The sequence below is a fragment of the Fusarium verticillioides genome, chromosome 2 (assembly GCF_000149555.1).
Source record: "Fusarium verticillioides 7600 chromosome 2, whole genome shotgun sequence".
In the NCBI taxonomy this organism is placed as follows: domain Eukaryota; kingdom Fungi; phylum Ascomycota; class Sordariomycetes; order Hypocreales; family Nectriaceae; genus Fusarium; species Fusarium verticillioides.
The window spans coordinates 3,491,470-3,503,143 of NC_031676.1; the positions used below are offsets into that span (position 1 = coordinate 3,491,470).

Genomic DNA, 11,674 nt, shown 5'->3' on the forward strand with positions numbered 1-11,674 from the left:
TGCAAATACTAATGTAGTCTGTTCCTCCATCCCGTCTAGTGCAACAAGATCTAAAGCTCAAAGTACCTTGTTGTCACGCGGGCAGCACAAAGTTAGGTATCCAAACAGCGACATAATGAATCATCCGAGAATGACGATAAGCCTCAGTGAGCCAGAGTCAGTTAACCGTCTCATTTTTGTGCTACGAACATGATTTCTATCAAACTCCAGAAAATTTTAGTCAAGGAGCTTGAGGCTCTCTTGGCCCATTCAACCGTGCAATATCCGATGTTGATGGCTACCTTACCTTAGGCACCTAGAGATGGATGGATGGTTGCCACATTCATTAGCGTGACTTCTCCAGTGGGTTTTACTGAGTAAAGGTATAAGGTAGACGCCCCTATGGACCTAAGCGGGCCGCTCCACATGCTGAGAACGGATCTCAAGCCGCACCTTGATAACATTGTTTCGTGATGTTGAATCACTATGGACTGTATATTTACATGGGAGATCATTCCAGTGCTAGATCGTTCTTAAGGGGACTCCATGTGTGGTTATTCAATGTATGACAACAGTTATGACTGAAAGGGATGATAAATGCATCATGTAATGTGAACAGAAACGGCACAAGACCACCGGGCCATGTTAGAACAGAGGCCCCTCAGCCCCTCTCTGAGCCGGCACAGTGCATGTTTGCTTGCAGTCGATAAGGCTGGCTCAACAGAATCACAGTGCCTCGAGTTCGTGGAATACATGACAAGTCTCCAGCTTTATCGCAAACGTACCTCAGGTCGTACTCCGTACACTCAGTGCCGCATGTGTTTTTCGCCTCGAGCCGTGTGTCCAGTGTCCTCAGGGCCGCAGATAGTGGAGTCGACCAGCTCACACACGTCAACCCGACTTGACCGTCCGTCAACCACCACATCCACCCAATTGAAGAGCCATCATCCTCCCTCTTCTCCCCCCAGACAAGACTCGTATCTGTAAACCCAAAACCCAAAAAACACCACTCACCTTTCTCCTCCTCTCATCTTATTCTCACCTCCAGAGTGGCATTTCTCTCCGAGACTTTATTCTGTAACATCAAGTCTGGCCTCATCTGCAGCACAGAAAGATATCCTTAGACCGCATCATCTCTACACCGTAAATACCTACCTTACCTTACCTTAATCGATAACCCGCTATCGCTCTCGTCATCAGTTCATCGCCTTCTCGACTTTCGGAGAGAAACAACGACCCCGCCGCGCCCGCGCCTGCCCGCTGCCTTCCTGATGGCGTAGGTCGTCTGGGCATGGCAGAACGAACATCGGCAGGTGATAACGAAGTGCGACTTCCTTCTACCTCGACAACCTCAACTGCCAATCTCTCTCCCGCTTCCGCCGCTTCTTCAGCCCATAGGTAGGGTCAACCCTTTTATCCTTCCCCCGTCTGTTGTCCGTCCATCTTCATCCTTGACTTCTACTGTCACTCAACTGCACTGCACTGGCCTACGTTTGCTTCACTTCACATCATATCGCTGCACTTCACTTTTCATTTCTTCACCTCGTATCATCTGCCTTGCGCCTGCGGTTGCGTCTCCATCTCGTCTTGTCTGTTACTCACCCTGTCGCTCCGCTCTTTGCGTCGCTCAAACGGGACAGACACCCTCGTCATCCCAGCACCGCCGCTGCTCTGCTACGTTGCTGATTCACGCACATCGAGACAAGAAACCGCAAAACGCATTTCGCACTCCCCATGAAACTTGCACGCACGCACGCCTGTTTTTAGTCAACTGCTGTTTTTGTCCACCCAGACTTTTTTGACGTTGGCCCAAAAACTGTCTTTCAGCTAGCTATAGCTGTTCAATAGCCTTCTTCACTGACAAAGCTCTGTCATCCTTGGCCACAACATAGGCTTTTGTAGAGCAAACACTGTCTTCGAAGTATTTGACTTTTCAGCCACGGCTCGTGCTCGTGTTTCCTCTTTCTCCTTCTTCTCCCTCCATCCTCCGTGCAACATCCGTCAACATCATCTCTCACATCTTCCCCATTATTTGCCTTAACGCAGATGTATCCTCAAGCTCACGACAATTATGTCTTCTAGAATCACCAGATCTTCGGCTCGTCAAGCAGCGAGTCAGGCAGCCCAAACTAACAATATTGCTCCTGCCGCTGCTGACGTCCCGGCCATACCCTCCACTACTCCATCCACACGCAAGCGAAAAGGGCTCGCCGCCGAGAAGAGCCCCAACGACGCATTACCACCCTCTGGGTCTTCAGGTCGACGGTCCAAGAGACAAAAGATTCCCGAAGCCGTTCCACCTCCAAACGCCAACAATAACAATCACATCACATCCCGATCTCGGCGAAAGGGAAAGCCCGCTGTTGATATGGACAGCCCGGAGTAAGTCTTTGATGCAAAGTGCTTATAGCTGATGGCTTAGATTCAACGTATTAACGACCCTAGTAACAACGTACCCGGATCTGCGCATCCTCTAGAGCCCTCCATCCCCTCAGGGTCTTCTAGCAGAAAATCGAGCCGTTCTAAGAAGACCACGGGACCTCCATCAGGTTTGTATATTCCGTGGATAAGTTGGAATTGCTGAGGCACAGAACTGACGATGACTGTAGAAACCACATCTGGTACAACTTTGACCACCCGAAGATCGAAACGGAATCTTGACAGCGCAGTTGATCAAGATACACCGATGACGGGTACCGACGAGAACAAAGACCCAGGACCACCACCACCCCCTCCTCCTCCCATCGATCACCACGACGATGACGATAGCGAAGACAATGATGAGGACGAAGATGAAGAGGGATCACGAAGGTACGACGAAGACGAAGACGACGAAGACGATCCTTTTGGCGGATTTGGTGGCCCTCCAGGCAGTTTATCCAGCACACTTAGAGCACTCACAGGGATGATGTCCGGCCTAACATCTCGATTCCGGGAGATTCTTCACAATCTGCGAGTTGATGATCTCTCAGTGCAGCTAATAGCTCTGCAGGAGCTATCAGAAATACTTCTAGTTTCCAACGAAGACAACCTCTCTGGCCACTTCTCTCCCGATGCGTATGTTAAGGAGCTGGTTTCCCTCATGAACAAAGAAGAAAGCCCCGAAATCATGTTGCTCGCGTGCCGTTGCTTGGCAAATTTGATGGAGGCTTTGCCTGCCAGTGTTGCGAACGTCGTCTATGGAAGCGCCGTCCCTGTCCTGTGCCAAAAACTTCTCGAAATTTCTTTTATCGATTTGGCAGAGCAGGCCCTGAGCACATTGGAAAAGATATCGGTCGAATATCCTGCCAGTATCGTTCGTGAGGGTGGCCTTACTGCTTGTTTGTCTTATCTCGACTTTTTTGCTACCGGCACGCAGAGAACTGCCGTTACTACCGCAGCAAACTGTTGCCGCAACATCCCCGAAGACTCTTTCCCAGTAGTGCGAGATGTTATGCCTACACTTCTCAACGTTCTCAATAGCAGTGATCAGCGGGTCGTGGAGCAGGCCTCGCTTTGCGTTTCTGGCATCGTCGAGAGTTTCAAGTACCAACCCTCCAAACTTGAGGAACTTGTTAGCGTCGACCTTCTTCGAGGTGTGCTGCGACTTCTTGTTCCCGGTACGACCAACATGATTGGCTCCAGTATCCATACACAATTTCTCCGAGTTTTGGCATTCACTGCGCGAGCTAGCCCTCGTCTTTCCGCAGAGCTCTTCAAGCTTAATGTGGTAGAGACATTGTATCAAATTCTGACTGGGGTTTCACCACCCAGCGGTACCGAAGATGTTGCCTCCAAACTGGACAGTGTTATAATCATGCAGGCTCTAATCCATCGGCCCCGAGATCAGATCATTGAGACGCTCAATGTCATTTGCGAATTACTACCTAACCTACCACGAAATGCAGATCCCTCATATGGTGATTTTGTCGAACTTCAAGCCTCGGCAGATCCTACAAACTCGGCAGCCAGTGGGGGAAGGAACCGCAGGTCTACGAATGAGAAGCGCATTGAGCTTCTTGAAGAGTGCAAAGACGAAGTTCGCCGATTTGCGCTCATCATCTTCCCTACTTTGACGGATGCGTTCTCCAGTACTGTCAACTTGAGCGTCCGCCAAAAAGTCCTCACAGCACAATTGAAGATGCTCTCGAATCTTGATGAGGACATCTTGGTTGAGGCGCTTACTCCGGTACCTTATGCCTCTTTCCTCGCTTCCATTCTTTCACAACAAGACCACGCATCTCTGGTTATGCTTGGTCTGCAAGCGGCCGAGCTGCTACTAAGCAGACTCGACAAGATCTACCGGTATCAATTCTATCGCGAAGGAGTCTTTCTTGAGATCACCAAGATTGCTGAGGAGGAAGACGCAGTTGAAGAGAAGCCAGGCAAGGGTGAAAAACAGGAGTCTCAGGGCGAACAAGACAACGAACAGTCCTCAGACCAGGAATCTGAGCATGAGGAAGACGAAGAAGATGAGGAACGCGAGTCCTCTGATGATGAGGACGAAGACGAAGAGCATGATAACGAGAATGGCGAGGCGCAGAATGAGGATATGTCCCCTGTTAGCTCCCGGGGATCTACCATGTCTCTCGAGGTCCCTCTCCATCGTCTTGTCTCCGACGTGCGATCCATGAAATCTCGAACTCGAGACGTCGCCAAGAAGTTCTTGGAGACCCATGAGACTGAAGGCCATGGCCAGGCTATGAAGCTCAAGGCAACAGCAATCCTTGATGCTCTTTCAGATTTGGCTGGTGAGCTTGAGGCCTTCTATCTCAAGCCGATGCCCAGCAACGTTACGGCCGATAAAGGAAGGGAACTCTTCACCAAGCTTGCATCATATTTCGATACCGACGTCTTGGAAAGTGTTACGAGCGCAGAACTTCTGGCATCTGGTCTTGTCCGTGTGCTTCTAGAGGTTTTCAGCAACCCAGATGAGAAACTGGCCCGTGCCGCCCAGTCAACGTTCCTAGAAGTCTTCATGGCATACACCGTCAAAGCGAAGCCAAAAACTGCAACTGCAGAATCTCCGGCAACGCCTTTCAGCGTCATGATTCACAAGCTTCAGGACTTGCTCAGTAGGTCAGAGCATTTTGAGGTTATTACGGTGCATCACAACACATTTGACGGCAACCACAGTAGTCCTGCTTCCATGCTTGGGAAGCAGATTCGACTTCGTCTTGTTGCCGATGATGAATCCGAAATACCTCGACCTTATCGTAATATAATGGTGTCAATTCATGCCATCGCGACTTTCAAATCCCTTGATGACTATTTACGGCCTAGGATCAGTATCAATGAGCGATCTCGTGGCTCCGCCCGCAGGGATGGAGTTGCTCGAGCACTTGCCGCTATGGCAAACAGCGCGGGTCTTCCTCTGAGTAGCGCAGCAGCAGCCCGTCTAGCAGCAGCTGAACGATCAGGCCCTTTCTCGGGACCTCCGATACCGCCGCCGCCTGCTGTTGCTACGCCATCTGGCTCCCAAGCACTTCGCAAATCAAAGTCACAGGCTGCCCCTGCCACACCAGACCAATCTGCTGGGCCGTCTCGCGATAAAGGGGCGCTGAGACGCTCTTCAAGACGGCATGGCGCCGCTAATACACCCCCGGCGCCTCGGCCTCCGCCTGTTGATGACGAGGAAATGCAAGATACACTAGAATGCGCCGACGAGAAGCAGCTGACTGATGACGATGACGTCGGAGACAGCGGTGCATTGGATGCCATTGTTGGTGAGCTCGAAGAAGACATGCAAGAGGAATCGACGCCTGAGGATACTTCTGCTGTCAACATGGAGGTCGCTACTGGCGGCCATGTCACCGCACGCAAGGAAGATGGCACTCGAATCGCGACACCAACTGGATCTGGTGTACCTAGCCGTGCGGGTGGACCCTCAGTTGGCTCTCAAGGCACACCTACTCCAGCCTTGTCATCGTCGAGGCCAATGTCTTATGCGTCCGCTCTCCAGGCAGTGCCCCAAGATTGGCACATCGAGTTCAGTCTTGACAACAAGCTGATCCCCAATGAGACTACCATCTACCGCGCTGTCCATACTTCAGCTTCTAACTCAGATGAGCATCTAAGCAGAAGCATCTGGTCAACTGTGCACCCAATCAAGTTCAAGCGTGTACCTGGGCCACCTCCTGCGGAATCTCTTTCATTTTCTTCAAACACGGAAGCTGATGGTGAAGATGAACATGGAATCCCCGCTTCCCTTGCCAAGAACCCAACAACGTCATCAATTTTACGCCTATTAAACATTCTTCACGATCTCAACTCGAACATTGAAGATGTTTTGATTGAGAAAAAGAACAGCGTTATTGGCCTGAATGTTGAGCCGTTATCACAGTTCGTCAACACGAAACTCACAGCGAAGTTGAATCGTCAGTTGGAGGAGCCCTTGATTGTTGCCAGCAACTGTCTACCTAGTTGGGCGGAGGATTTAGCTCGCCTTTATCCCTTCCTCTTCCCATTTGAGACTCGACATTTATTCCTTCAATCTACATCTTTCGGATATGCCCGATCAATGGCGAGGTGGCAGAATACCCAGTCTGCGGAGGACAACCGAAGAGATCGAAATAACGAACGGCCATTCCTCGGTCGCCTTCAACGACAAAAAGTTAGGATCTCACGTCAGAAGATCCTTGAATCGGCCTTGAAAGTCATGGAGCTATATGGTGCTTCACAGAGTATCCTAGAAGTGGAGTATTTCGAGGAGGTGGGCACTGGTCTTGGTCCCACTCTCGAGTTCTACTCAACAGTCTCGAAAGAGTTCTCAAAGAGGAAGCTCAAACTCTGGCGCGAGGTCGATTCGAACGGCTCTGATGAGTTTGTGTCTGGAGCCACTGGGCTCTTCCCTCGGCCGCAGAGCGATGAAGAGGCTGGGACACCTAACGGAGAGCGGATTCTGCATCTTTTCAAGATGCTTGGAAAGTTTGTTGCGCGGTCCATGATTGACTCCCGAATCATCGATCTTCACTTCAACCCCATCTTCTTCCGCATTGGGGATGCAGTTTCATCTGGAGTCAAACCATCATTGGGGGCTGTGAAAATTGTCGATCCTGTCCTTGCTCGTTCATTGAAGGCCATCAAGCAGTTTGCCTTGGCCAAGAAGGAAATCGATGAAGACCCCAATCGTACACCAGCACAAAAGGTTGCTGACACACAAAGCATTACTATCGATGGCGTCAAGCTTGATGACCTTTGTCTCGACTTCACTTTGCCAGGTTATCCTAATATTCAGCTGGAGGATAATGGTTCCCAGAAACGAGTTACTATTGACAATGTGGACTCGTATCTGGAGAAGGTCATTGATATGACTCTTGGGTCTGGTGTTCGTCGCCAAGTTGATGCCTTCCGTGCTGGATTCTCACAGGTATTCCCCTACTCTGCACTGAGTGCTTTCACGCCAGATGAGTTGGTCACCTTGTTTGGCCGTGTAGATGAGGACTGGTCACTTGAGAGTATGTATAGTCCTACAGTTTTACCTCTGATATACGCTAACAGTTCATCAGCTCTCCTTGATTCGATCAAGGCCGATCATGGTTACAACATGGATAGCAAGACCGTCAAGAATCTGCTCCATACAATGAGCGAATTTGATGCTTCGCAGCGCCGTGACTTCTTACAATTCACCACTGGAAGTCCGAAGCTCCCCATTGGAGGTATGTTTCGTCTTCCGGCTGTTGATGGTCAATTTCTAACTTTCCCTAGGATTCAAGTCTCTGACACCTATGTTCACTGTGGTCTGCAAACCAAGTGAGCACCCTTATACGTCCGACGACTACCTCCCTAGTGTCATGACGTGTGTCAACTACTTGAAGCTTCCAGACTACTCTACCATTGAGATCATGAGGAAGCAGCTTTTCACAGCAGTCAAGGAAGGCCAGGGAGCGTTCCATCTGTCGTAGATTGGTTTATCTTCCGAAGTACTGCACAACACAATGCCTAGGGCCTCTCATGGCACCTGAGCAACAGAACGATGACAACGACGCTCTTTTCTTGGACGACTTGGCAGGAAAAGTTTTTATATTCGCTTGATGCCCCTGATGAAACAATACGCCCCCACGAAGGACCGAAATGATGGAAATAGACAGGGCATCTGACGTGGCGCCCACAGTAACACAATATTGCATGGCTTGGGGGACGGCGCAGGACTTGTTTTTATGAGAAGCACAGGAACGGCATGGCATATTTTTGAAGCCTCTTCCCAAGGAACAACGAAGGAGAGGCAGGGCAATGATTAAGATACCGCCTTTAGGCAAAGTAGTTATAGAGATGAAATTGTGTGTTTGCCTATCCTTATCTCAACTCCACAGTGGCTACGTAAATACTATTCGTGTTTCGCGTTATTAGTTGCGTTGATTATTGACGACAGAATATAGTTAAGCAAATGCTCCTAACTCCAAAGCTTACAGTTCAGCCATTCATACATACATGTCCAATAAGTGAAAAACGAGGCTATCCTACGTTCTTCCCTTACACGCATCTTACACTTGTCCTAGGGCAAAAGATACAAAAAAACGCAGAAATAAATCAAAGAGTCATGCCAAAATTCTACAATCGTTCATCATCATCGTCATCCGAGTCCCAGATTTCAGGCGGAACCCTTGTGTCGTCACGCAACAAGCTGTCCGGCAGCATCTGGCTCTTTGTCAGCAGCTGCGACGAGCCTGGATTGTACCCCGACAGCAGATGCAGGGCGTCATCGTCATCATCCTCGTCCAAGAGGCCCTCAGGAAGACCTATACTGCTGGAAGAGTGTAGCGGTGGGCGGCGAACGGACGACGAGTGTTGCTCAGGGGTGGAAGACTGAGAGACGGTAGTTGCCTGAGATGGGCGGACGGCAGGTCGTTTGGAGGCACTACTTAGTGAAGGGCGGGTAGCGCGGTAAGAAGATGCTGCAAAGGGGGTACGACGAGGAGGAGGTTTGATGGTTGTGGGAGAAGAAGCGATGTGGGTGGTTGGGAGAGTAGTATTTTCATTGTTGTTGTTGTTGTTGTTGTTGTTGTTGTTGTTGTTGTTGTTGTTGTTGTTGTTGTTGTTGTTGTTGTTGTTTTCCTCCTCGGGGGTTGAGGGAACGAGAATATCGTCCGAAGTTGGGAACTGGGTTGATTGAGCGAAGTCACTCTTCAGTTGGGCTTCGACTTGCTGTGACACGCTCATGCTTGAGGAAGGGACGGGCGTCTTGTCCGCTGGTAGAGGTTGTGAAGAGTTGGCAAAGAGATCAACTCGTCCACTGTCATCATCTTCGACTGTAGCTTGAGTCTGTGTTGGTTCGTCTCCTGGTGTATTCTCTTTAAATAGAGCATGCCGTAAGTTCCAGAGCAACTGACCTACGACAGCAGGTGGGAAATAGACATAGCGAGCAGTATCACCGTCGATCCATCCCTCTTCCCGCATATCATTTCCCTCAACAGGGTTGTTCAGTTCGTAGACTTGAGTCAGGTGATAACGCCAGGCTGGACCTTCAGTAACACGACCAGGGTCAGCGCAAGCCATAAATCGCAACAGGTCCCCATCGTAGAGCCAGAAGCGAACCACTTGTGCCGGTATTTTAAAGTTGAGTATAAGATCAGCCTGGTAACCTTCTATCACATCATCGATAATGTCCTGGGGTAGCGACAGGAGCACGTCTGTACGAGCCGATGCAGGGGGCAGTGATTGAAGGGTTGCCAGTGGTACACGCTGAGATTCTAGTGGCTGAGTTTGAGTTGGCGGAAGAGGACGGTGGATGGGTTTGCGAACAGGCTTTGCTGGTCGGGGGCGGCTCTTGGCCTGGGGAGTTGCTGAGAGGGGAGGGAGTGTAGGGGGCAGTGTAGTAGGTCGAGAACTCAGAGACAGGAGTGAAGAGGTTGATGTTGATGCTTGACCATTTGAGCCAGACGATTCCTCAGAGGAAATGGTTGCAACGGCTTGTCGTTTAGTTTTAACGCTCGTCGTTTGCATAGAAGAGGAGGATGCTCTAATGACCTCTTCCTCAGATGAAGCAATCTCGCTCATAACGAGTTGCGTTTCAGCACCAGCAACGAAAGCGTTTTCGTCGTTCTCGTCACCAAAGTCTTCATCCTCCTCATCCTCAGAATCAGGTATCTCGAGCATGACCTTCTTTTTTCCACTGCCTGGTGATACTCGCTTCATCCTTGGCGTGGGGCTACCACTCCTCTGACTTCCACCGAGTTCACTAGTCCTCCTCCTTCTGGACTTGGTAGGCGTCTCCAGCTCGTCCATCGCAGAAGACGATGTTTCAAACGGTTCAATGACGCCTTTTGGAGTTCTTGGTGTCTTGTTCGGCGAATCCACAGGTAGTTCCTTGAGAGGTGTACGGTTAGTAGACCCCCAACTGTCGGTGGCGTAAGAATCCTGGATGATGCACTCGTGCTTTCGAGGCGACGATGTTGTCTTAGGTCGTCCTCTTAGCTCCTTCAGCGGAGATGGGTTCGCTGGTGAAGATGTCTTTCCTTTGAGAGGCGACGGATTGGCAAGGTCTGGTGGACCATAGCGTTCCAGCATCATGCTAGCGGGTGTTGACGATATGCTAGGCGGCGCAGACAGCTGGCTCGAGGAAGGTATTTCTGTTGCTTGAACATTCTTGTGCGGTGTCTGCTTCTGAGGTGTCTGTGGCACAATAGACTCTTCCCGCTGAAGAGTTGGTTCTTCTGGCCTACGCTTCAATATCGATTTTGGAGTTTTCTGATTCTTGACAGGTGAAACGTTCTTCTGTTTTCGGGTCTTTCGTGGACTTGGACTAGCCGCATCGCCCAACCATTGCTGGAAGTCGTCATCATTATCTTCATCTTCAGAATCCTTGATAAACTCGGCGTGGGCTGGATCGCGGCCGAGGAATTGGGTCAAAGTCTGTGTATGGCAGGCCGAACTAGGTGCATCTCCCATCGTCTTACGTCGGCTCGATTTCCTTTCCTTTTTCGGTTTTGGCTGTTCCTCTGTATCATCACCCAATGTCCGTCTTCGCTTGGCTCGCTCATTCTTGTTAGAAGTGACTTTCGCTTTCGCTCGTCGTTTCCGCCCGCTCGAAACAGGTTCCTCGTCTTCTTCTTGGTCTTCTTGTTCCTTGTCTGACTGCATTTCATCCTGTTCACTATCACTCAGGACGATCGGGTCCTCGTTCCCTTCCAAGCTCGATACAAAGTCGATTTGAGTCAAGGTTTGTTGTCGAAAAAGTCTCGAGGGTGTTTCCGCCTGCTTCTTCCGATTTTGTTTTCCATATGTTCGAACAACCTTTCTACGCGCGGGGAACTGTGCTTGCTGTTGCGCGGGAGTTGAATGGTAGACACGACTTGGTGCGGGTTTACCGCCTGAGCGGGTTTTGGGCGTCATGATTGCGGTGTTAAAGTCGCTCAACGACGTGATACAGTAGTTTTTGGGCTTGAGTTCAAGTAAAGCAGCATATGAAAGTCGACATATTGTCCGTGGAGTGGATGAACATGATATATTCAGGCAACTTCGATGTAATGTCGATGATGAAGTGGAGCTACAAGGGCCCAAGGGCGTTAAGTGGCGTAGCTTCCCTGCATGTCCAAGCTCGCGACGCGTCTCGTCGCGTAAAGTAGTGGGGGCAATTAATGATCGCGCCTCAGTAACGAGGCCTATAATTAGAAGAATAGTATAAAACGGAGGAAACCAACCAAGTATAAATACGACTCCATGATAAGACAGACTCCAGCCAAGCAAGTATCGCAGAGATTTGTAGAGATCAATAAAT

General features: G+C 50.0%; 2 protein-coding genes across 3 annotated transcripts; one reads left to right on the forward strand and one right to left on the reverse strand.

Moving 5' to 3' along the window:
• Positions 1-434: 434 nt before the first annotated feature.
• FVEG_15350 (E3 ubiquitin-protein ligase TRIP12) lies at positions 435-8,330 on the forward strand. Of its 2 annotated transcripts, XM_018904474.1 has the most exons (6): positions 435-1,377; positions 2,062-2,361; positions 2,425-2,528; positions 2,589-7,415; positions 7,467-7,616; positions 7,666-8,330. In XM_018904474.1, exons 1-6 carry the CDS (start codon positions 1,271-1,273, stop codon positions 7,860-7,862), a joined length of 5,685 nt encoding a protein of 1,894 aa, XP_018748059.1. In that variant the 5' UTR covers positions 435-1,270; the 3' UTR covers positions 7,863-8,330. The 2 variants fall into 2 exon arrangements, with proteins under 2 accessions (XP_018748059.1, XP_018748060.1); XM_018904475.1 differs by having other exon boundaries at positions 435-2,361.
• Positions 8,212-11,289, reverse strand: FVEG_03865 (hypothetical protein; the record flags this gene model as incomplete). Its single annotated transcript, XM_018891533.1, has 1 exon — positions 8,212-11,289. The coding sequence occupies one exon, from the start codon at positions 11,287-11,289 to the stop codon at positions 8,509-8,511; it is 2,781 nt and encodes a 926-aa protein (XP_018748058.1). The 3' UTR covers positions 8,212-8,508.
• Between the last annotated feature and the right edge of the window lie 385 nt (positions 11,290-11,674).